The sequence below is a fragment of the Coloeus monedula genome (genome assembly GCF_965178545.1).
Source record: "Coloeus monedula genome assembly, chromosome: 3".
NCBI lineage: Eukaryota > Metazoa > Chordata > Aves > Passeriformes > Corvidae > Coloeus > Coloeus monedula.
The window spans coordinates 41,838,668-41,865,463 of record NC_138783.1 but is presented as its reverse complement, the minus strand read 5'-3'; the positions used below and the strand labels follow the sequence as shown (position 1 = coordinate 41,865,463).

The 26,796-nt window shown below is 35.2% G+C and overlaps 1 protein-coding gene across 1 annotated transcript in view; it reads right to left on the bottom strand.

Moving 5' to 3' along the window:
* DYNC2H1 (dynein cytoplasmic 2 heavy chain 1) overlaps positions 1-26,796 on the bottom strand; it is a gene marked incomplete at both ends in the record, with an annotated part of 155,079 nt that overhangs the window by 105,121 nt on the left and 23,162 nt on the right. The window contains 30 exons of the mRNA XM_082277385.1: positions 724-878; positions 2,132-2,213; positions 3,494-3,636; positions 4,457-4,570; positions 5,564-5,672; positions 6,460-6,708; positions 7,869-7,993; positions 8,114-8,281; positions 10,166-10,268; positions 11,536-11,680; positions 12,198-12,349; positions 13,044-13,290; positions 13,931-14,190; positions 15,110-15,265; positions 16,743-16,872; positions 17,235-17,442; positions 17,770-18,034; positions 18,689-18,888; positions 19,747-19,862; positions 20,438-20,661; positions 20,800-20,982; positions 21,285-21,467; positions 21,934-22,136; positions 23,649-23,799; positions 24,360-24,479; positions 24,568-24,680; positions 24,842-24,959; positions 25,050-25,182; positions 25,902-26,284; positions 26,466-26,636. Coding sequence (XP_082133511.1) covers positions 724-878; positions 2,132-2,213; positions 3,494-3,636; positions 4,457-4,570; positions 5,564-5,672; positions 6,460-6,708; positions 7,869-7,993; positions 8,114-8,281; positions 10,166-10,268; positions 11,536-11,680; positions 12,198-12,349; positions 13,044-13,290; positions 13,931-14,190; positions 15,110-15,265; positions 16,743-16,872; positions 17,235-17,442; positions 17,770-18,034; positions 18,689-18,888; positions 19,747-19,862; positions 20,438-20,661; positions 20,800-20,982; positions 21,285-21,467; positions 21,934-22,136; positions 23,649-23,799; positions 24,360-24,479; positions 24,568-24,680; positions 24,842-24,959; positions 25,050-25,182; positions 25,902-26,284; positions 26,466-26,636 — 5,109 coding nt within the window. The remainder of the gene's footprint in view (positions 1-723; positions 879-2,131; positions 2,214-3,493; positions 3,637-4,456; positions 4,571-5,563; positions 5,673-6,459; positions 6,709-7,868; positions 7,994-8,113; positions 8,282-10,165; positions 10,269-11,535; positions 11,681-12,197; positions 12,350-13,043; positions 13,291-13,930; positions 14,191-15,109; positions 15,266-16,742; positions 16,873-17,234; positions 17,443-17,769; positions 18,035-18,688; positions 18,889-19,746; positions 19,863-20,437; positions 20,662-20,799; positions 20,983-21,284; positions 21,468-21,933; positions 22,137-23,648; positions 23,800-24,359; positions 24,480-24,567; positions 24,681-24,841; positions 24,960-25,049; positions 25,183-25,901; positions 26,285-26,465; positions 26,637-26,796) is intronic.

The window sequence follows — 26,796 nt, the reverse complement described above, 5'->3', positions numbered from 1 at the left end:
GGAGGGAAGTAGGTGTGACTGGAAAGATACCAAATGGGTTTCAAAAATAAGGATGTTATACGTACAGTACAGGCGTAAAACAACATCTGCAAGAAGAACTGCATTTGGGCTACAACCGTCCAAAGGACTGATGTGTGCCAAAGGAATTCAAAATCCATTCCAAAACAGAAGAAAAGAAAAGAAAATCACAACACAGGGAACCTTGGTCAAAGCTACGTAAGAGCACCATGAGGTTAACACTGAATATAACAGTTTGTTGAACTAGTAGGACATGAAAATCACACGAAGCAAGAAGTTGCTGTCAAGATATAAAGGGATGGAGTATGGAGCTACAAAGGGAACATTTATAAAAGCACAGGCAGGACTTATATTGATGGAAAGATGATGGGTTTTTAGCAACACAATTCCAATACACATGGGTGAAAAAATGTAAATTGCTTTCAAGTATGTTTTACTCTTCCAAGAAAACATGCCCAGTCTGATACATTCTTGACAAAAAACATTAACGAAAATAAGAAAACCACTTTTCACTCTTTCAGGCACTTCAACAGAGAAGGGCATTAAGATTGATACTATTTGTCTCCTGAAACCACAGCACGAGCATATGCCAATAGAGGACACATGACATAACAATGTTAGCAGCTACAGCCCATTTATACACAAGACATTTCCTAATGCAAGAATATTTTGAAAAGCAATATTTTAAGTGTTTTAAACACATACCTGCAAGTGGTTCTGCCTTTTTATTAGCTCTCTTCTTTTACTGTTATTGATGGTACTGTACACATGAAGGAATGTCATATACCTGCTAGGTGTTGCTCCGTATATTTTACATGATTCATGGATTGCCAAAAACGACTTCAGAAAATCAGAATCACCTGGACAACATCATTTGTTACACAGATAAAATTATACTGAATTTCATCTCACATTAAAATAACTAAGAAATAGCAACAGAATATGCTTGCTCTTTGAGATATGAATTAAGGGTATTCAAAAAGCACAAAGACTATGTTTTTTTAAAGTACTATCAGGGAAACATGTAACTACATTTGAAATGCCTATTTCTCAGAAAGAAAGATACTGAAATTGTTTGATGTTTGGAAAAGCCAGGAAAATTAACTGCAGATTACTGAGGGCTAATCATACAAGAAACTACTTCCACAAAAATTGAATTTTAAAATACTTGGCCTTCTTTAGAAATAAAGCCCATGTGTTTTTGTCTTCTCCCTTATCTCTGATGACAGGCAAACTAAAAAGTTTTCCTGCCATTCAGTTTGTTGAACAGTTTCTCAAAAGAAGCCCAAAGATACTGTAAAATAAACTGCATTACCCTACAAAAGAAAATAATTGCTAAAGCATATCTACATATAAATGAATGCTTCTAATAAGTACTGCAGCCTGCATTAAGTACGATGATCTAGGATAAAGAGGGATGATCATGTGAACACTAAATATTATTTTTGGCCATTATTCTGATTGGCAGGAATGCGTATTAAAAAGCAATATAAAACAAGAAACTCCAACTGAACCACTTACCACCTTATATGCTGTTGGTTCCATGACCTCTAAGTGCTATTTTTATAGAAAGTGGCTAAAAGTAGTATTCTGCAAGTGAGTGCTGGCACTGGTCTCTTAGATTATGTTCGAGACCCTATTTTTAACATGATCAAACTTGGGAGTCTTATTATAAAAACAAATTATTCTGAAAAAGGGGCATTACTTACAGGAAACTAGTTTTTGAAATTATTAAAATAAACCCAGCAAATCTACAAAAAGAATAATGAAATATATAAACCAAAAAAATCCCAAAACATCAAATTTTCAGGTTGCAAAATAACATCCACATTGAAGGAAGACACAGACCAAAACAAGATACAGCTAAATCAGTTTATAAAATTGAATAGACACAGTGACTGCATGTAACAGAAGAGACCACATTTGATCAGCCAGGATGTATGTTCCAGACTAATACTGCCTTGTGCAAAATGCCTGCCATGGAAACGACACCAAAGTCTATGAATATGCTACTAAAGACATACTCAAAGTATCTATGTTATTATCTATGCCCAACACGGGATCAAGTGTTTAATAACAAGAATAATAACTAGTAGGTCTACCTAAATATTACCTGAATGTTTCTTCTTAACTTCTTTATGTGTTTTTCCAGTCTTTTCTTGTTCATCTGAATCATACAGAAGCATTTCAGGTATCTAAAAAAAACACATGATTTTTTGCATGAAAATTACGAACAACGACAATTCGAGTTACAATTTTTTAAAAACCCACAAACTTTCTATCTACTTTCTCTTTTGAAAAGACTGAAAATGATGCATTTAGTCAGAAAAAGGAACCTATGAATATTTTTAGCATTAGAAAGATAAATTCTGCCCTTCCATGTCACTGATAACTTCCTATTCTCTCAAGTAGAAGAGATTTTCCTGGCTGTAAGAAGGAGCAACTAATTCTCAGAAGATTCCAACAACAGCACAAATGTTGAAGTTTTAAAAGTATATACAATTACAGAGGAAATAAGAGAGTCTTAATCCACATCCTGCCCATGTACATATTACCCACTAATTGGCCTTCACTGAGATCACTCAGAAAAAGGAACAGGATGATGGCAATGCTGCATTGATACTGTTTATGTTAGTGCTTAGGGGTTCTGTTTGTGCTGTTCTGAGCAACAAGCTCTGTGTGACAAGCACATGCATATATGTGCACGGGCTTCCCACGCGGTCATAGATTCCTTCAGGTGCTTCTACCTGCCTCAGCACGGGGCTCTCCATGGGCTGCAGGTTGAGTCTGTGCTCCACTGCGGACTTCCATGGGCTGCAGGGGCAGACCTTCCATGGTCTACACCACAAGCTGCAGGGGAATCTCAGCTCCAGCACCTGAAGCACCTCCTGCCCCTCCTTCTGCACTGACCCTGGGGTCTGCAGGGCTGTTTCTCTCATGTTTTCTCACTCCTTTATCTAGCTGCATTTGCTCCTGTACAGTAAATTCTTTCCACTTTTTAAATGTTATCCTAGAGGCACTGCCAGCACTGGGCTTAGTCTTGGCCAGCAGCACATCTTCCTGGAGCCAGCTGACATGGGGGAAGCTTCTGGTAGCCTCTCACAGAAGTCACCCCTGAAGGCCAACCCCCACACCAAAACCTCGCTGCACAAACCCAATACAATTGCCTTTAACATTTTGCTTGTAGTCTGTATTTTCTTGGTAAATGCTGTGTTTGATCAGAGTCATAGCAGTCAGCATGTTGTTCAAGTCAGCCCACAGAGAGAACAAAACATAATGTTACTGCTAAAATAACAATGCTAATAATACTCAACTGTTCTGCAGAATCTTCTTTGTAAGAGCGTAAAAATGGATTAACTAAGTACAGTGATAATTATTCCTTCACAACTTTAAATATCTTGACCTTACTCACCAGAGCTCAGTTAGTTATATTTAGAGATACTAATTTAAATAAGTCACAATTAATAAAATTTACCTTTTTCATACTGTCGTCTGACCAGGCTTCCATCCACAAAACCTGACATTTCTTATATAGTGCTGGATTACTTTCGCAGTTTAATGTGAAATTTAAATTGGTAGAATCCATGATCAAGACAACATGCAGATTTTGTTGGATCCCTAAGAAAATGTAACATTTTAAATTTTTAGTACATAACAATCTGACTACACGATGGTAGATTTATAACAAATACAACATAATTTACTTTCTTTCAAATACTTACCACAAGGTGATTTCAGAAAAAAAAAAGAGCCTAAAACATCAAATCACAGTAGGAGAGGAATGTTTATAAGTAGAACCTTATTTAGTATCATGAATTCTCGTTACATATACTACAGTGTATTTTTTAATTCTGAAGAGCTGACAGTATTTAAATAGGTACCACTATTTTTCATTCCAATTGAGGTAGAACAATAAAACCAATTAGAAGTAGTTCCATGGCCTGCTACTAAGACTGTATTCTTTCAGCCATATTCCTTGATTTATTTGTAAACCATTTAATCTTCTTGTTGAGCCAAGGAAGAAACATAAATAATTAAGAAACCTATCTGTAAACTTGCTTATGATTAGTCAGAAGCCAAAGTGATTTCTTGGTATAATTGACAAATAGAAAAAATCTCTGTTACTAGATAGATATAAAAGCTATACAAACCAGAACATAAAGGGAACAAAAGCTTTCTTCCTTCTAATTACTTTAAACAGTAGATTTAATAACATTTGTTGAACATTCATCAATACAAAATTTCAGACAGAAAAATAAATTTTGAGATTCTATGCCCTCAAATATCACAGATATCATTACTCCTGCCTGGTATTTAATAACTAACTAAAAGCAAAAACTGCACACAATAGAAGGACCATGTTAGAAATTATTTGTCCATTATTATACCACTTTTGTAACTTCATAATAAATTATAAATTATAACTCTATTGACATACGGTATGTGAAATAGTTGAAAATTGGTCCTGTAAATCCATCTTGCGAAGCTTGATCCTTCAGAGGAGATAGCAATGGTTCTAATTCTTCTATTTTATACAGCCCAGGAACTTCTCCTATTTCAAGAATGAATTTAAGTCAGATAAAATACACTATAATTCTTTAAATTCCTCTGAAGGGTTCCCTTGAATTCTCTGTATAGAGAATTCAAATACGGTAGTATTCACCTGTATACTTTCATGAGTATTATCCCATGTACTTAATCATTTTTTTCATGAGATCATGAAAACAAAAAAACAAATTACAGTGATTCTATTTAACAGTCTACTTTGTTCATATTGCTGAAATGTGTTTGAAAAAAGCTCTTTCAGACCTACCCAAAGGCAGTGACCCAATACTGCATACAAAACAAATCAAACCAAACCGTGAATACACCAGGACACAGGAACATGAAAATGAGTAGTCACCTAGATCCTCAGACAAAGATTTGATACTGGATAATGGAAATCTGCTACTGTAAGTAGATTTGAGGTTGCACCTGAGAGACAGGAAAATCTGGGGCTCTTATCAATCAGCTCTTAAACTACTGCAGTTCCAAAAAAAACATGTAGTAAGTTAGACTCAGTCCTTCAGTGAACCTCTCTCTGATTCAGGAACAGAACTGGACAGTAAAATAAAGTCACTTTTGTTATTGTTATTTATCATCTCACTGCTTTCAGGAAAGTGAGCTCTGCTGGTGTTCATTTAAGTAAAGGCCTCGGTCTATACAACCTAGTAAAGCATTGGAAACCTCTCAATTTTTAATTTTATTATAGAAGGGAAGCTGTAGAGTAGAATGCATTCTCATTTTGTGGTTACCCTGTTATAAAGAAGTCCTTTGAAACACGTTAGAGGAACTGAAAGCACCTGTACTACAGGGTAGGTTAAAAGACAGCTAAGTGAACTTTGAGTCAGGCTCTCATGTGGAAGGACTCTAGCTAAAACAGCATAGAAAGCTACCTAAACCTTCTGATAGAGACATAAAGTTAGAAAACATCATCTAATTCTGCCTCATTGAGCTAATTCTGTGTGGTATAAGTAGTACCATAATCTCTTTGGACTTGACTCACCTGAGGACAGTAAACTGTTGACCATCTCCAGGAATGTGGAATGAACGAACTGATAGTCTTCGAGCAGCAATACCACCTGCTGTGCTTCAATGCCTGCAAGCTCCATCACCTAGAAGCAGGGAGGACATTTAAATCTCAGTGTATAGAATATATGTATTGATCATAAGAGAATGATAATCATACAATATCCTGAGTTGGAAGGGACTGACAAGGATCATAACCTTTCTCTGACTACGTATTACATACATATTTTCTCCACAGCATCTACACTATTATATATTTACAAAAGATTTCTAGGTGATGCAGTTATATATCAATTATAAAGAACACTTTGCCTAGATACGCATCTTAGTAATGAAAAATAATTAAAACAGACTCTTTCATAGAGTACATTTATGTATATGACTCAATGGTATCACTCTTTTGTGTAGTCATAGATCTAGAATACCCTAGCATTGCTGAAGGCAATGAGAAACACTTGATTCAAGGTTTGCATCTGGTTTTAAATAATAAGTACACTTTCATCAATCACTAAGATTTTATTTGATTCAACTACTATTAACTGGTGGATCATGGTAGAGACAGAAAATAAAAGTATATATCAATATGGAAATATATACATGAAAAAGACTTTCCAATATTCACATAAACCTCTTAAGTTCTATAACACTCAAAAAGAGCTCAAGATGTTCCAGAAAGTGGAGTTTCAGTTCGTTACTATAAAGAACAGTATACACATCTGGAGTGAGAACTTCTAAAAACTTACTTCTTTCATTTAGACTGTCATTTTTCTTCTCTTAAAATCTCTCTTCACACAACCCTTTGCGTCATTCAAAATTTCTTTTCTTTAACATACAACTACAGCATTACAAAATAGAAGAAACTGAGTGACTTACATATTTAAGATCACTTTTGAAGTGCTTCAGCTCATAACCTCTGGAAATTTTGGGAGTAATCAGCACAGCTCCATGCATATGACTAACTAAAGAGGTAACTGTCCGACGACCTACACCACTCCGTCCTGCCAGAAGAAGTGAACCTCCAGGGAAACTTAGCACTCTGTCCACTTTGGACATATAACTGAGGACTTCGTGGAACAGTAAAATATCCATCTCTTTTTTGTCCCGTCCATAATGAATGATGCCCTATTTTAAAAAAAGAGAAAAAAAAATCTGATCACTAGTAATAAATAAAAGCAGTGAGATTTGAAAACATCCAGCATTTAAACATTTAGAAAAGAAGGGCTTAAAAGCTTTAGAGACCACATTGGTCTTCATTCCAAACAAATTATTTTTGTGACAGAATTTAGATACACCTCACATACCCTTTTTGAGTAATGAATGTATCAGTAATGAACATATTCTACGCCCAGCACCATAACACCCTGAAAGTCTTTGATATATTGAAATAGGAATCTACCACTGAACTAATTAAAATTGAATAATGGACCAGAACAAAGTCTGAACTGTGTCTCTGACTACAGATTAATTCATTAATAACTCAGGAGAGTGTTTTAGGCACCTAATTGCTGCATAATTGCAGATTATGGAAGTTGCTAGTGAAACACACAATAACAGATCCTACAATTAAATTCTGACCTTTTTATACTTATTAAAACCTCATCTTTGAAGCCTAACATAACTGTGTAGTCAAAAAAAAAACCAAAACCAACAAACTCCCTGCTTACTGGGACTATTGAATTTCACCATTTCCCATACAGTGTATTGGTAACAAGTTGGCACTTAGGTAGAGGGAGTGGAGTCCCATCTGCAAGAGCAGTCCATCAAACACTATGACTAAGGGTGATGATCTCAAAGCTCTCATCCTAAAAATCACATAGCCTAGAAGAGTTAAAATGTTTGCGTTTCCTCATCAAGCTCATTTTTTGTACTTTACTGCTTAAAAGCGAGCCAGATCTCCAAAAAGTCCATTTGCATCTCTTGAAATAAAAACTATGTTACCAAATTACAAATTTGAAAAGTATCATTTAATAAAACACTTAGATACTCAAACAATATACAAATATATATGGACATAAATGTTTGTCAAAATGTTGGTTCAACCAACTGTTGAAAATCAGCAGCAAATGCAACTGATGCCCTTTCATTTAAACAACCTCGCTACATGATACTTCCTACTGCCTGCACAAGTCTTCCCTCACTTCACCAAATGCAAATGATGATTCTTTGAACAAGAAGCAGCCCCCACCATAAACCTGCTGCTTGCATGTTACTACTCTTCACCAAAACTGTCTAGAATCATTGCTGTGAACCCCTGCAGTGTATATTCTTTAATCATGTCTCACTTTTTGAATAATATCCTTCAGGTCTGTTGAGTTTAGTCTGCCAAGTGGCCTCCCATGTGGTGGCAGTGCCTGTCCTGGTGTGATGTATGCCTCTCGACAAGCTCCCCAAGTTACATAAAAGGTATCTGTGAAAATAAAAGGAAACATTCAAAACTTTCTATGTTCAACTCATATGCTATCTTGCTTGATTACGCAGTTCCTAAACAATTATTTCAAGTTTGTGCGGTACGCTTCAAAGGGCTCACCTGCCATATTGTCCAGAACATCTGAGCCCCAATCACCTTGAAACACTTTGATCAAAATGTTATCAAATACATGAAGTTCTTTCATGCCAACAATTCTGTCACGGAACAAGCGACGTGCTTCATAAGCAAGAACTTCCAATACAAAGTCTGCAGTTTGTATAGATGAACCTACAAAAATTTAAGGAGAGAATTAATTTTATATATTTATAATAAATTTTCAAATTTCTATTTCAAAATATGAAATTGAAAATGAGCAAGAGAAATTACATACCAGCAGGAGAGCATCGGTAAGGAAGAAATAAGAGAAAAAGCAAACATTATTAAGTGCTTTTTAATAATATCTTTATGGATCATGACAAGATGAAATGAAATATATTCTATTAAAACAAGTTCTCTCTATTACAAGTGTCAGCTTCTAACAAAATTGAACAAGGTGCTGCACACAAAGTTAAAATTAAAAGTCAATTTTCCAGGCAATAAAACCAAGAAAATCCAGAAGACATTTTTAAATGGAAAGAGAAAGACTGATGACAAATACTAAAATAAGAATAGATACCCAAAACATGTATAGCAAAGTATGTATTAGAAAATGCCACTAGAGACTCCAAATCTTAAATATTCCTCACAAAAGTAAAAAAGGAAGGTAAGTAACTAACAAGCTGTGTTGTTCATCACTGGAAAAGCACATGTGACACTGAACCATGCCATGAATCAAATCCCTCCTGATGGGAAAGAATTTTCTAAAAGTCCTTGCAAGGAGTTTCAAAGAAAAACTGAGACTTTTCCTGGAGTTTCAATGCTGCTGGATAGTTGTTTATTAAGTCTAATCAGAGGAACAGAGCCACTAGCGTGACCCAGGTACAGCACAGAGCACAGAAAGCAGGAGTGAAGTCTAATTATCAAGATTTACACAGCCTTTTAAAGATAATTTAACCAATAGTTACTAAAAACATGTATTATTTTCACTTTCCTACCAATTATTCAGTAACACAGCCAGGAACTGCAGAATTCTCTATCCAATCATTCCAAACTACTTTTACTGCAGAATATGGAGTAGTAGAAGAAGGAGAAGAAGGTCTAGAGAACAACAACAATCCTCCATTTTGATACTTTTTACTCTTATCTATTTACTACAAAGAAAAGCCCAAAACCTCTATATTTTTCACCCTGTGACAATCTTACAGAGTAGTCTATCACCTAATTCACACCACTGTATTTTCTAGTTCTTGTCTGATTGTTGGTAATTTTTTCCAAGGTTGGAGGTTAAAACACTGCTGTTCAGGGGGGTAAGAACCCTTAAAAACAGGCAGAGAAATATTCTCGGCACTCTGGGTTCCTACACACATGCATATGACAACACTAGATACAACTAAGAAGTCCTTAAATGGGCTGAGATCACCCATTCACTGATTGTCAGTCCCAGAAAATAAGTGGAAATGAAGCACAACATTCTTATGACTTTTACCCTCTTTAAGCAACCCTCTATGCAGCCTTTTAATCAATGTAAGAGCTAAAATACAAGTATTGCTCATGATCTAGTAATAATACCAATTTCAGAGACAAAAAGATTAGAAAAAAAAAAAAGAAAAGATTAGAAAGCAGCCTATGAATGATGTGTATAAACCAGGTTTATACAACCAGGTATAGCAGGACAAGCATGAGGAGCAAGGCTCTGGGAATCCAGAAAACAACATATATGCTCAAGAAAACCCCAACACAAATCAAAAAAACACAGAACAAAACAGTGGGGAGTAGGGGGCATAGTTCAAGTTCCCATAGTAAGAATGCAGTCCCAACCTACTAACTTCCCTTAAAACCGTAAGTAGCAGCTCCCACACATATTTTAAAACATCATTAGATTTTTTAAAACTTGTTTACTTTTATGTTATGGAATGAACTGTCAAGCATTTATTCCCTCTACTGAGTTACAGACAGTCCACAGTTTAAAAAGATCAATGAGTTACATGTGGAGCCAACAGTAAGACTGACATCAGTAATAACCTAGGCCGTTTTAGAACTGCTTTATTAATGAAAGCCAAGCAAGTGACTTACCACCTTCTAAATCGTATCTGAATAAACCAAGAACCCACTGAGTAAGAATACATGGTGTAAAAAGGTAATGACTGTGATCATCCACTGTGAATTTTGCTCGTACCTAAAAACAGGAGTTAAGGGAAGGAAAAAAAGTGATATTGTAAAATGTAAAGCACTTTTTCTAAGGTACCAGATAAATTAGTTTTCTAGTTGGTGTATATTTAGATATTTTATGAATGCACTCCTTGTTTAAGTCTTGTATTCTGACCACAAAAGATTTCCTCGGAACATTTTTTCTGGTTTTTTCTGTTTTCATCTTTGATGGAAACTACTGCAGATCTCACCTAGGACTTTTAGTGCAGTATTATTAGACAAAATACATATCTTTTTAAAACAATACCAAATATGATACGCAAAGGCAATACTGAAATTTAATAAAAACCTACCTAAATTATTAACATTTTCTCACTAAAACCTACCTAAATTAGTAACGCTTTCTCACAACAAAATACTTCATACTGACTCTTCTCCCAGAGTGGATATTTGAATTTACAACTACATCTTTAATTTAAAGAATAGCTGCTTTCATCAGTTATTTGATTGCAGTGTAATGAGATTTAAACTCATATTTCTCAGAATACATGGATAACGTCATATGAAACTCCTGCTAACAGGTGCATGCTGGCCAGCAACTAAACTCACATTCCAGTCATAAAGATCGGGTTTATATCATGCTTCTGCCTGGATGGGGATATTCACACATTCTACAGCAAGCTCCTACATATATTCTACAGCAAGCACCACACAGTACCTTCCCCAGTAGGGCTATGTACTCATTAAGAAAAGCAAGGAGTTAAGCGTTTTGCTAGATAGAAGTCCATAAAATTCCAAGTGGGAGGCTAAAATGAACTTGTGTCCAGTTCTAAACACCCGCTTTTAACAGTATACAATTTTAGTAGGTAGTCCTTGATGTTTGTAAAGGACTCCACTCTCTTATCTCCTTCTCTGTTCATAACATCATCCATAAACAACCGGGCACACAACAATCTGTTGCACTGTTTCCTCATCCATTAAGTAGGAAAACACTACTGTCCACATTTTGTAAATCAGGAACTGAAAGTATAGAAGTGTTAAGATGCATGCCAAAATCCTAAAATAAATCTGTGGAAAAGCAGGAGCACTTACTGCTTACTTGGCTTGCTTCTAACACCTAGGATTCTCTGAAAGTAAGAAGCTCCAAAATTGGTATCAACTTTATTAAAAATATATAAACTTAGATTTTAATACTGATAAACCTTTTTACTTGCTTGTTAATATCAAAAGCTAATTATTTGTAATAAAATATCTGAATTCTCCATCTCCTTGAAGAAAGAAAAATAGTTCCATACCTGTTCATAGATTTGAACCATAGATCCTGCTAGTTGATGTATTTTTGGTAAAGAACCCCAAACAGGGTGATTCTTCAGGTTCTTCTGTAGTACGGGTTCCAGGTAGGCACTATAAATAGTTTGCAGTTGCTCTCTTTCTGGATAGCTAAAAAAGGGAAGAAAATTAATCATTATGGACTTTTTCTATTTAATTAAAACTGAGTTAAACTTATATACACAATTACTGAGAAATTTCATTGACTAGCATTTCCATCCAGAAGCCAAGTAAAATTATCATTTTATTGCAATAGGCCTCTCTCAGAAATTTTCTAAATACATATGTTGATATGGTCAAACTTAAACAAATAAACTTCAATTTCTCTAACTTTTTAAACAAACAGCACCTTAACATAAAGCTGCAGAAAGCAGTTCACTGGAAGCAAAATTATCCAACAGGAAACATTTCAAACACTTCATTATCAACAGGCAGCTGTAGATTCCTCTTAGTTGGACTCTGGTGCCAAGAGGCACCAAATAGCACCAAATCTGACAATCACAAACTGTGAGAAAAGATGAAACGACTAGAACAGCTACATCTGCATAAAGACTAAATTGACAAGACATCCTTATAAAGAGAGGCTGACTCTGAGTTCTCAGAGTTAGACTAATTTACATATACTTACTCAATTGCACACAGACGAACAATAGAAGTGAATCTGGAGGTAAGTTTATGTCTTCCTAATGTTCCTCCAGCTGACATGGAAGCCACAATTTGGATGTTTTCTAAACCAACCCACTCCAGATTTTCATCGTAAAATCCTTGATATGTAAGAACCTTTAATAATTAAATAAATACTTCATTAAAAGAAAGTCAACAGAGTATCATACAAAATAAAATAAAATAGCGAGAAGTATACCATTATTTCTGCTTTCTTAATTGCCTGAGGTGTCTTACTCCTCACAGTTCTGTCAGCTGCAGACCTGCAGGACTCCACTGTCCAGGTCATGAATGAAGATGTTAAACAGATATTGGCCTCAAGTAGACTCTTGATCATCATCACCATTGATGATCACCCTCTGGGCCTGGCTCTTCAGCCAGCTTTCAACCCACCTCACTATCTGCTTACACAGCTTGGATCAACAGCTTTTCTTGTGAGGATCTTTTGGGAGACAGCATCAGTGGTCTTAATGAAGCCCAGGTAGACTATACTCACTCTCCTCCCCTCATCAAGCATGACTTGCCCCTGGTGAATCCATGCTGACTACTCCTGGCAATTTTCTTGTCATTCATATGTCTACTGCATTGTAACTCATTAAGATGATCATTGTCTTTCTTTATTTATAAATATAAGCCAAATGAAAGTGGTATCTTATTTCTGGCTGACACCTACGTAGTCTAGTAAAGCACAAACAAAACTCAGATGCAGGATTTTAACTCTGAAATTACTTGATGTAAGTACTTACTACATACACTAAATTATATCCAGTATACTTGAGTCCCTTTATAAATAACAGACGTAAGTGTTCACCTGCTGCAGAAAAGCCACAAGAGTGCTTGTTCCCCATTTATCAGGTTTGGGTAGATTGATGTCCTTTAAGTACAAAACAAGCCTTTCACAGTCCTTTGGTCTGTACACTCGCCCAGTGTTGGTACTGATTACAATGCAAGTTTGACTTAATTTTTGCAGAAGATGTTGAGAAGTAGTCTGCGCGCTGCAGTGAATGGTAGCAATCTGAGTGGAACGGAGCTGAGAAAATGCATAGTGAAGCAGCATCCTAGAAAAGCAAACAGTACATACATATAGGCATAAACAAATTAAAATGCTGTGTATCCAAAGATATTTTATAGATTTTGAATTAAAATGCACATACTACATCCTGTATTAATGGAATAGGTGGAGCTGAGGTTTGCTGAATTCAACATCCTTGCCTTTAAAACTGTAACATTTTCCATTCACAAAATTCAATGAAAATGTAGTGTATACAGCTGCACAAAACAGTTAATTTAATACCTTGATTGTAGTGACCCAAGCCATCTAAATAAGGAATCTAATAAAGGCAACAGGATGTGCTAAATTCAGTTGCCCACACAAGGCATCTAGAGCCTCTTGAAATGAGACTGGATCTCACGTGCCTCTAAGCTGTTGCTCCATGACAGTTGGTTTTCCAAAAATCTTGTTTCATATCTAAAAGCCATATTTAGATGTCTTAGATGCATAATGACAGTCTGAACTGTCCCTGTACAACTTCATAAGAATTTACTTATTTGCCACTACAAAAGGTTTGTTTAATTAATGACCTAAACCAGTCATATTCTATCAGAAATTCATATGTTAAAAGCATTATAGAAAAAATATTAAAAATTCTGTCAAACAACTAGAAGTATATTTTACTTAAAATAGGAACTATTTTTTACCCCTTTCCGCATCCTTCAGGACCCACGAGAAGAAATGGCTGCTTATTATTAATATCTAGCCATGGTCTAAAGTAATCTAAACCTCTCTGCATGTCAGGGGTTTGGATGACAGGAAGTGTTTGGAGATTATTGAAGTCATCAGCTGTCAGATTTTCAGGTTTTTTCAGCTGATACAGCATCAGCTCTCCAGTGTCAGTGTCATAGTATGTGTCCAGGGGCTTCCTCGGATCAGGAGGAGACTCTTGTGCCCAACTGAAGATCTTTAAAGAAAATAAAAATAAAACTTCAGTTAAATCCATACTCCTAACAACAAGATCTACCATTTCAAGCTAGTCTAAAGAAAGTTTAAAGAATACTTATGTAAAATCAAACATATAATTCTTCGACTTGATAGTTTGAGGCTGCCTTTGAAAATTCAGTCATATCATGCATATGTTTTATGATCAAGTCCTTAACTAAGTAGTATACTACTCCTCCAGCTTTCATAATATAAAGAAATTAAATTAAATTGTATTTAGGAAAGCTTTACATTTTTTTTTATTAGGCAACCTAATAAGAAGAATCATGATATAACTCATTCACATGCATGAATAACTAATTCCTAGAGCTGAGTCTAAACCTTTACCAATTGCCCAGTATATATATTATAGCTCATCGCTGTCTTTTGGAAGGAACTACTTCCCTCTCTCCAACACAAAACCCAAGTGTGATTGTGGAAAAAACTATCTCCAAGGTCAGCATTCTCAAACCACTATGAACCAGTACACCCACACAGTTTTCCAAAACTTTAGCCTGGCCCTTGTGCTCTCAAATATCTTCACAGAGACAGAACCTCACTCCAGTGCATACAATATATAACCTCAGTGTAATGCCCAACAATCCCTTCCTAATGAGGTGCAAAGTCCTATTATTATTTCAAGTATTCTGAACAGAAAAAAAAACCACAAAAATAAATCTGAATTACATATACAATGCATATATACAAACACAGCCTGCTACAGTGAGTCCTTGCACTAAGCAGCATGGACAAAGGTATTTCACAATCTCTTGGTGCAGAACCAAAGGATTGCTATCTGGGACAGATGCAATGCATCAGTGACACATAAAATATTCCTTTACTTCTCAGCTACTTCTCTACAGATAACACAAATTAAAATCAAATTAGAGCACAGAGATTACCTCTTTTGCAAATTCGTGTCGTGACTTCATGTTGAGATTGCCACCAAGACCACGTAACAAGTTAATAATAAACTGTCCACGATCAGTACTCCCATGAAGATGAGACAGTCCATTCATCACAGTTCCAACTAAACTTGTTTCTACCACAAAGTCATTCTGTAAATTGAAAGTTGTAGTAGATTTAAATATATTCCTCAATATAAATGTGATGTGTTGCTAGCACGCAATTATTACTCATTTCTTCTTGACATTTTCACAAATGATGGAAGATCTCAACATTGCTATTGTTCTAGAAAATTCACTTGGCATTAAATTACGTCTAAGCATTGATTTGGAGGTTTTAACTCCAGACTCTGAGTTCATGTAATTTAGGATAAGCAATCAAAACTTTCCTCACAGATCTTGAGACTCTATAAGGAATAAACTTAACTGTATACTGGAAACCTTTCTTTCGAACAGAATCTTTAGAGATTCTGCTCTTTAGCACCAAAGAGGATTTGCAGCCTCAGGAACAATGCCATGAATGAAAGAACTAGGAGGAAAAATAATTAGAAGAACACAACAGGACCATATATGTACCCCAGGAGGAGACAATGCAGGTCTCTCAAACACGAGCACACTGGCCACAGCAGTGGGGAAGTCTCCTAAAAAATGTTTTGTGCACATAAGCTACTTGAGATCAAGGCGAATCCAACTCCTCCAGAAGGCGAGTCTGGGAAGCATCTAGAATCCCTCAGCAAATCTAGCATATACAGAACAATTACTATGATGTACATCCCAGAGTCCCAGAATCCAGATAATTCACAAAATTTTGGACTAACCTTTTTTCAAATATTGTAATTACGTACCACTTTTCACCTATTAAAACATTTTTCAGTCAAGGTTTTGAGTAGAATCCTAGAGAGCTAAAGTTACATACTTAAATTCAGGACAGATTAGTGGAACCTGTTTGAATTTAACATTCTGAACAGTCAAAATATTTCCCCAGATATGACATTACATTTTTCCTCAACCTATTACAATCTTCAGTGTACACTGTGCAACTTGACAAATTTTAGCCATCTTTTTTTGTGATAGACAATAACATCAATCTAGAAAAGAATTTCTTCACTTTTTCTTCTCTTTTACATATTCAAGTCTTTCAGATCTCTGAAAACATAAAGAAAAATGTCTGGTATGGAACAATGAAATGCATGTTAAATCTGTGGAACTTAGTATCTGTCTTTACTAGTTAAAATGGTATTAAATGTTCCAAAACTTTTAAGCACAGTGATCAGTTGTTGGGATCTTATTACAATAGCTCCAGAATTACTCATACTAAGGAAACAGCATCATTAATGTGGTCACAGCACCAAGCGTGCCAGAGTACAAGAAGTTTGGACAACTCTCTCAGCTGCACGGTCTGATTCTTGGGGTGGTCCTGTGCAGGACCAGGAACTGGACTTCAATGATCCCTGTGGGTCCCTTTCAACTCAGGATATTCTACAGTTCTATAATTCTATCAAAAAAGCACTGAGTCGGGTTTTTTACTTACAATTCAAACATTAATCTGAATGATCTATTCAGTGCTAAACTAGAAAAAAGGATCACACTTAACAGAAGCTGAAATTTGATTAAGTATTCATTTACTAACCTTCTTTACAACCCAGTTTAAAGCCTTTTCAAAATAGTCCCCAATCCAGTTTTCAAGGTTGTATCTGGATTCTTCAGGCTGACTTCTTAACCAAGACTTTATTAGAGCATTAAGATCTGTATCTTCATCACTAAGTCAAAACAAAACAAGATTCAGATAAATATAAGGCACCCATATCTTTAAATAGACTGCTTTAAAAAAACAACAAAATTCCAGAAAAAGTCTGGTAAAATACTTTAACAATTTCTAACCAGTATTTGGGCTCTCCAATAAAGAATTCACCATGTCTTTTGGAAAAAATCTGAGGTATTTAAGTCAAAAGATTATAATAAACAGCACAGAAGGGATGTGCAACCTAAAGAAACTTCCCCAGTGATTGGCTTCCTAAGTGTAAGCAACTAATCAACTGTTCCCTTCACTTGAGAATACCTTTCAAGAAAAGTAAGTATATATTTGCTTACTTTAAAAGTATGTAATACTCCCGTGACTTACCTCAGAAAGATCATTCCCATTCGAGATATTGTAGCAGGAGAAGCACAGCTAAGGTCATGAGTTTCAAATATAAAGTTGACATTTGAACCAAACTGAATTCTTTCTCCACTGGGCATAGTTAACAATTTGTTATCATCCAAAACAGAATTCAAAGATTCAATCCATTCAGGATCAATATCACCATCACAAATTATCCATGAAGTAATATCTATTTCCAGACACAAAAATAAAATATCAAACCCAAGAAAAACAGTTTAAAAATATCGCCCCTTGCTATCTTAACACTATTTATTATCCTTTCTCCATTACGACTTGAAGTTTTATGAAGGCACTCCTCATATGCTTTATCTTCTGCTGCCTATTTTTGCTTTCTGATCACAAAATTTGTAAAGAATGTACCGAGGCTTTTGGCTACAATTGTTACCAGTTTTTCTTGCCTTATGCTATCCACAAATAGCAACACAACATAAAGATGTACCCAGAAACCATTTCAGTAATTTCAGTGTAATAATCCGCGAGTCCCTCTCAGACGTACCTCGGGGCTCTCGCACCACGTGCCGAGCGCTGTTGGTAAGCACTCCATCAGACCATTCCCTGGTGTCCATGTCAATGCGGCCCAGCAGCTGATGCCGGGGCATGGCTTTGGGATTCATTGTGTACTGCTTCACTACTTGGCCAGTTTTACCAAGGGCTGTCTTTAACATCCGCCAGAGCGTGGATTTACCTCCACCACTTGGACCTACGATAACCACACCCATTCTTTGACGCAGTTGTTCATACAACTCCAAAGCCTTCTTGATCTAGACAATGAAAGGGATAATGGCTATGTGCAATTGTAAAGCTAAATCAAACATGTTCTTTTAGAGTATTTCTGCAATTTACTTTGCATGCAGACACTTTCTATAATTTTGATTTTTTAGACAATGGATATTTGCAGGAATAATTAAAAATTATGACACTAAAATTTATGAAGACATTTATTTTACATGTTGGAAGCATTTCACTAAATTACTAATACAAAAATAATAGCCATCTTTGGGCATATTTTTAATGAGAATTTAACAAATTTTCAGTCACAAAACTTCGTCCAGTTCTACAATAAATAAATAAAAACAAGACAGAGAACTGCTTGCGAAAACCAAATATTCACTTATTTCATTCTTTCACTGTCCAAAATATTCACTGGCATTTCTACCTGCCTTGAATGAAACTGTGTGTCATGTTCACATCTTAATTTTCCTTGCACTATTTTTCTTTCAATTATATAACTGATCTACCATGCTTTGAAAACACATCTAATTTCTTGTATATATGTAATTAGAATCTCACTACCAGTTATTCTCACTTTTTTATAAAAGATTTTTCAAAAGAAAACAGAAATGAGTCAAATGAATGTAATATTAATCAGTTCTAATTCAGAATAATACCGTTTTGTTGCTGTAGTTAATGTTTACCTGTGTGCTTATAACTTCCAAGTTTGCTTCTTCAAAGACTTGTTGTAAAGCTGCAGTTAACTCAGCATATTCCACATCTTTAGAATCAGTGCCAGGAAATACATCTTTAACCAGCTCATCAAAACGTGTGCAGTCTGCAAATGTGAGCTTTGATGTGGTGTTCAGCTGCAAAGCTTGAACCACTATGTGACTTTCATTAACTGGAAAGAAAACAGATCAGTTTAAGCTGTTTGTTGGGTTTTTTTTCCTTTGAATATATCAGAACCTGAGCCAACACTGCTTAGATGTTGAAAGTAGAATCAGAGCATAGATTCCAGAATTCCAGTTCATGTACCATTCTACTTGGAAGCTAGGCACAGTTAGGCATACTTACTGTAAGTATGATATATGCCCACAAACGCACTCTACACAGATACGAGGTGGTTATGGTGCTGGTCAGATGCAAACCATTTATTATGTCAAAATTTGTAAACTTTCAGATATATGCTGTTTAAGCAAACAGGAAGCAGTAGTTGTCTCCTAAAGATGTGAAATGCTCATCCATTCCACACTCTTTAATTCCCTCTCATTAAACACCTAAACAACAATAATTAAAAAAATCTTTAAAAAATACATTGACTCAGTCTAGTCCAATACATTTCTATCCTTCCTACCTATCCTTATATTTGTCTACCAATCTGAATCTAGTACCATGTGACAATTTTTGCAAAACTCAAACAAAATCAAAATGGTCTGATAACTTAATGAATGACAGCCATCAGAGGATCAACTTTCCTGTCCTAAGCCAAGTGAAAACAAGTCTTTGAGAAACATTTTAAATGATTTCCAAATGAAGTTCTGTAATCCGTGTGTTATCATCATATAAAAGCTAAATCTAGAATACGAAGAATCTTTTGTAGTCTCCTAGCGAAGGTGGGCTCATGGATATTTTCCTCTTTTCTAAATTGCCTACAGATACAAGCCGTGGCTTTTTAAAACTCCAGTGAACAAGAAAGCTGGAGTGAATTATATTTGTACACGATCTTAAAGAATCAAAAGTTTGGTGTGGTCAATCTTACCTTCTTGCTTTGCATCGCTTTTCTTCAGCTGATGAAGAAGACTGCCACAGCCTCTCAAAACAGTCTTCAGTGCTCGTAAGCCCCAGTCATAGTGCTGCTGTGGTGTCAGAAGCTCCCTGAATTTATAAACAACAACATGGTAATAAGCTCTAGGTGACAGCATCTGAAATTTTGGGTTGGTGAATGAATGCTCTTATAATACAGGTTTGGTCAAAAGAGAAACTGGCACGTATTTGTAGTGTCATCTGAAATGCATTTCAGAAATACAGCAATGACGCTCTGGAATTTTCAGAGGGGTTATATTCAACATGTATTTATTATTGACCCTAAGAGCATTCACTATAACCTCTGATCTTTGTACTCTCTAGGGCACATACTTTTAACCAAACAGTCACTTGCATTCCAACAATTTCAAGAGTCTAGATACAACACAATGCTTGCAAACATTCATATGCTCATATTTATATTTAGTGAGATACCAGGGGAGCAGCACCTTGATCCCTTGACATTATAACTGAATTCAAGATGTTTTCATACCTCAACCTCCCAACACATTGCAGTATTTTTAAAAGTTAAAAGTATCTGTACAGAGATTTGTATGGCATACCATTTAGATTTAAGAGCTACAAGGGAAGCGAATTAGAAAGGGAAGTTTACTAAGGAGCAGGGAGGTGGGGTGGGGAAAGCTTACCTTGCTAGATTAAAAATAGCCACTAATTTTCTACCCAGTATTTTAGCATCCTTAAAGCCTTCTGAATACAAAATAACTTCTGCAATGAGTTCATTGTCTGGATGAGTCATAGCAACTGGTCTGAAAAGTTGTTTGAGATTATCAGGCAGTTTCTGTCTTCCTCCATATCCTTTTCCGGCAGGATTCAGAGTGATAAAAATTCCAGAATTAGGATCCATTTCAACCTAGCATTAGAAGTGCATTGTAAGGATATATTGTCAGATGAAACAGTATTGAGAAATGATGGGTGGATTATGTTTAGTTACAGTAGACAGTTTTATAAGTTTGGCCTATGTGAACAAAATAATTAAGTTTTGCTGTACCTTTTTGCCAAGCATCTCACACACAGGACTGTGTTTCTTCAGTGCATGTTGAATTGTCTGAACCTGCATGGATACTGCAGACAATACAGCTTCCTCAAGTCTATTGAATTCATCAAAACAGCCCCAGGCACCACACTTCACTAAGCCCACAAATATGCGTCCCATTGACTTCACATCAATACCCTTGAAATTAAAAAGAATGTTGTCAAAATTCAAGTAACAAGGAAACATAAAAGAATGTCTTCCCATCCACTAAAAAATAGGTCCTTGGAAATATCCACAAATTTCAAATGGCAACTGACAAATTATCAGAATAATTTCCATAATAATTTAAATAATATTGATAATACTAATACTACTCATAATAACAATTTATATAATATTAGTTAGTATTATAATTTTAGTATTACTTCTGGAATATAATACTGCTTTATGAAGTATGGGCATAGATATCCATTTCCTAAATTAAACAAAACCATATTCACCTCATCACAATTAAAGACTAATACTTGTCTTCCAAGAAGTCCACCCAAGGCCTTTACTGATTCTGTCTTCCCAGTTCCAGCTGGACCATAGGGATTTCCTCCAAGGCCCATCTTCATGGCCTGAGTAAGAGTTAGGTAACACTTATCTGTCAAAGGTGTATAAACAAGTTTTGGGGAAATCCCCTGCAGAAACAAAACAAATTATTGGTAGACAGAAAATACTGGCAATGTAATTTCATTTATTTTATTCATAAGTTACTAATTTAACAATATAAAGCAACAGCCAAAATTTCTATCTCATAAAGTATATGAATTTGTTTATAAAGCTTTCCTGGTTTTATACCAAATGCCAATGTACTGTTCAAATTTTTTCACAACTACAGATGAAACTGCACTTGGAAATATAAAAGCAAGCATATTAGAAAATACTTATACGATAATACAGCTACTTTGATACAACTTATATTTACCCCATCAGCATCAGGAATGAAAATTATTACCCTATCTTTAAATATTATCTATGAAATAGCATGTTAAGGACATAGCAAAGTTTAGAATTATGGCAACAGTTGGGAGACAATCAGCAGCATGTATGAAATGAGAAAGTGTTTGACTCATATATAAAAGCCACTAGGTAAAAATACCACACCTGATATTCGTAAGTATATTGGAGTTCAGCATCTACCATCTGAACATAACATTTTTGGTTGTTCATATAAAATCTCAGCTGCTTCTTCCAAGCCCAGTCTTCAACACTGTGAACCTCAGCTTGATTCAGCTGCTTCACCACATCAATGTTATGAATGATATCAAGAATCAGAGCTTTAAGCTTGAGCTCGAGGATTCCAGATTCTGCAAAAAATCACACCAAAAGAAAAAAATCACACCAGTGTAGTAAGGAAGACACACATTACCCATTCACAAGTTCATTGTGTTGCTTTCTATTATTTAGACCTTGTTTGAATTATATGAAGACTCTTATTTTCTAAAGCAAGCAGCATAAAATAAGATCCTGACAGACAGTGTAAATCATGTAACTTCAGTCATTTTGAAGTGATTTTGTCTGCCTCTACATGGGTGGGGGGGGGGAAGGGGGCGAGAGAGGGAGAGGAAAAAGGAGAGGGAGAGGAAAAAGGAGAGGGAGAGACTTTTCTGCAAAGCAATTTACGCTGAGAGTGTTAAAAGCCATGTCCACTTCAGCAATCAGTGTGGCCCAACCTGCTGAGGGATCTGTTGAGCATCTGAAAACCACACTACATGCACTCTGGAGATTTTACTCAGAATAATTATGTTGATGTGGAATGAATGCTCATTAACAGATTGGGTGCTTTAAGTGTACTCTTAGAGCATATTGTTTAATTTAGTTTCATTTGAAAGAAATCCAGTTTGTGTGCTTCTATGCCATTCCATGATGGTAATTAAAGCACAGTAAGTGGGAATAATCAGGCAATTCACTTCAAAATCACACTTACTATCCAAACTAAAAAGTTAACAAAATGTATTATACAACAGATGAAAGGAAGACTCCTCTGTAACTGATGAAATTTTTCAAACAGCTATAGAAAGAGCACAGAAAGGGAGCTCAGATAAAGAACCACACTTACAGACTTCTTGAGGTAGGTGACATGAACGCTATTTCTAATTAACGTATCAGATGTTTACAGTTCACAAATTGTAAACTAGAATCTAATGTAGTAAGCAGCTATACAAATGTGGTGGAAGACTATAAACCATATGTCAAATTGAGTCTTTTTACACCTAAGGTAAAAGCCATCTCACCTAACCTACAGTGTAGAATTTTACAACTGAAGTAGTCACTCAAAGCCTCTGGTCAAAAGAGAGGAAAAAGCACTCAGAGGCATAATTATTCTAACCCATTCGGACTATGTAAGATTCAGAACAATCATGCCTTGAGAATAACAAGCTTATTTTGCCTCAAAGGTACTCAGGAATTATTAGTTCAAAGGCAGATGTGAACCTCGAACACAGAAAAAGAGAATCACCTGCACAGTTGTATGGAATATACTGGCTTGACATAATGTACCTCAACTGCTGTTTGGCCACTTCCTGTGAAACAGCAGATACATAAGCTAAAAGATAGAAACTTACGAGAAAATTAAGAAAAGAGGCCTCCAAATACATAAATTCTCCAAGATAATTTCTAATCTAAATAAAAATCCTTTTGCTTACTCTGAAATATTAAAGATTTTAATCTTGGCTGTAGTAGGTGAGTGTTTTTATGTAACTCAGCTTTATGAAATCAAACAGACAGATTTATATAATTTCCTGTTTAAATAAACAATGTAAAATACTACATAACTGCAGTCATAATAAAGAATTGTATATTAATTGTAATTTTTATACCTGTACTCCCCGGATCTTCTATGCCACTACCAATGTTAGTATAATGGTCCAGTTTAGCCATGAGTTCTAATTCTAATTGTTGCAGATTATGGTTTTTGATAGCACTTTCAACATCTTCAGTGAACAGAATTTGTTCTGCCAAGGAAAGGATCTTTGGAAGAGAAAGTTCAAATTATACTTCATAAATACAGAACACATATAAAAACTAAGCAGTTTACCAATTAATTTGCAATTGCTTATTATGTCTGATATTTTAAGTATTTTATGGTATAATTTTATTGTATCATTTTTATTATTTGTATAATTTATGCATTCTATAATTATAGTTTCTATAAATTGTATATTTTTATTTATTGTAAAATTTTTAAACAAAAAGTATTTGCTATGCTCTTAAAAATTAATAACAAATAAAGCCGTCTTAAAATCTGACAAAATTTTGCCCAAACTTGTCATGTAATCTAATACAGCAAGTCTTTTTCATTAAATATGTCAGATTGCCATGTAAAAGACTTGAATATTTCAAATGTTTACAAAGAAATTTATAATAGCAGATATTTTTAAGAATTTCTCTATATGATAAATGAGTAAAATGGATTTGACTGGGCCTATTTTCTTCATAATCTAAATGTGTAGTTCTTTACAGAACTAAAAAAAAATAACTCATTTGGTAATTCTAAGACTACACAGAGGCATTACTGGATCAACTACTACCTGGGAAGGAAAGAGCGATGGATCAATTGAACCTTGCGATTTTTTTCCAGCATCAACACAATCAATTAACATTTTTTTCAGGGTTTCCTTCATCTCTGAAGCCAAACTGTTTAGCCACACCTGACAAAGAGATGAAAAAACTCAAAAATTACATTACAAATTAACTTCTCTAAGATGTTTGATCTAGACTAGGATGTGATTTTCTTACCTCCACATCATTTGACAGAAGAACTTTATTTCTAAGTGGCACGGTTTCTCCTTCTACAGACTTCATGGCAACTATGTACTTAAATTCTTCATCAAAGCTCACACTATTAATGCCTATTAATCAGAAAACATAGATAAAGTTATATATTCTCAAAGTTAAACATTAATTATTAAGTTTCTAGTCATGGAAAGAGAGGAACTGAAACATATTATTTAGCTTTGAAGAAGCTTATTTCTAAATAAGTATATTTCACAAATAAAGATTAATGCATTACCAGCAAAAAGTTTCTTAAGATGAGACTGGATAACCAGAGGATTCATGGACTGTCCTAAAATCTCTAATAAGTCATCATCTCCAATAAAATAGAATCGTGGAAATGCTGAGCGTTTTTCCTATATAAAAACAGAATAAATCAATTTTGTTGATTTAAACTCAAGCTTACTGACTTTCTTTATAAAAAATTGTATTGATGTTTACTGTACCTCCAAAAACTCATTCAAAGATTTCTGACATCTCTGAAGCTGGTCAAGTATGGTAGTTAAGGTATTTTTTATTCCAGCCCGGGCATTCAGTGATGTTATCCTATTGTCACTCTTAATATCTGACATAATGGATCTTGACAGAAAATAAAAGAATTCATAAATCCATTATAATTTTAATTTAAATATGACACCTATAAAATTAAGTAAATAGAAATTAACACACAGGCAAGTAATATAAACAGCTGATATATTACTTTCAGGTTTCAGTACTAATGATGAAACATTTCAGAATTTACCTCACTGTCTCTCCAATATAATTTAAGAGCAATGGTTTCTTGCTAAAATTTCTCTACCCAGAATCAAGAAAATTCAGTTCTTGACTTTTATTTCCTTTTAAGTCATTTCAACTCATGCCAAGACAGATAATGGTACGTATCTTTCCATATTTCTAAAACCTACTCCCTTTTTATCTTATGACTTGTTTGGAAAAAATAAACCATCTGTTTCTCCCAGAAGTCTGTGTGTACTTTCTGATGGTCTCCAGCATGATTCTTGAAAAAATAATTACATCACCTCTACTTCTGCTAAGACTAATCTTGTGTTTGCCTGCCTTGCTCACAATCTTTGATGTTTCACATGATTCCCTTCTTCACATGTACCCCATTAAATGAAAACACTACCACCTCTATTCAGATACATGTCACCATCATACATGCGTATCTTCTGAATTCCTGTCGCTGACCTTCTTCTCCATACATATTCCAATTGTTCCATATATTTTCACCACGAAGAATGTTCTAGACTACATGCCAAAGACACTACAAAAGGTAAGTCGCATTCCAAAACACTAACCTGAAGCTTTCATCAACTCTGTTAAAACGAGCTTGTTCTTTGGGTAGAGCTCCACGACCAAATATTGGTTCCAAATAGACCCATTTCCTTTGAATTTGGTTTAAATTCTGCAGGTATTCATCCAAGTTAGCTAGCTTTTTTTCCCAGACGGACACTTTATCTTCAAAACCTTTGTAATATGGAGAGTCCTTAAGAGACTGTAGAAGACAGCGATGATCTCCAACTTGGTTGACTGTGTCCTTCCAGTCTTTAATAAGCCTGAGAGTCTTGCCTTGGCTGTCTTCATAATCTGTTAACACAAAGACAGCTCCAACTCCCCAGAGTTCAAGCTCACGCAGTGCTTCTCTGATTGTGATTTCACCTTGAGCTCGACAATTCAAATCCTATTTAAAGGCAAGAATAGATCTCATATGAAACTACAGAGCTTGCAATAAACTCTCCATTCAAATATATAATGCAAATTCTACTTCTATAGTATTAAAAAAATATGCATATGGAACTACATATACCACATAAAATAAACCATAAAAAAACTATAGATCCTGTGTTTAAAATTACTCATACCTTAAGTTCCACTGCTTTTTCTATAATGGCATCTGTCACTTTCAATAGATCTCCAAATAGCAAACCCTCAAGAGTAGTGCCTCGGGGAAGACCCAGAAGACGGAAGAGATCCAACCAATGATCTGGAGAAAGCTGTTCTCCTCTTACGTATTTTAGGAGTGGAATTATCATCTGCAGAAAAAAGGCACATGTAAATCCATATAGTCATTATGAAAATTTCATCTCTTTGATTTTGGAGTGACATGCTACTCAAACAAAAATAAAATTGAAGTTCTTAAACTGAGGTACAATTTTTCCAGTTCCTGATTTTAAAGTTTAGGAGTATGATTCT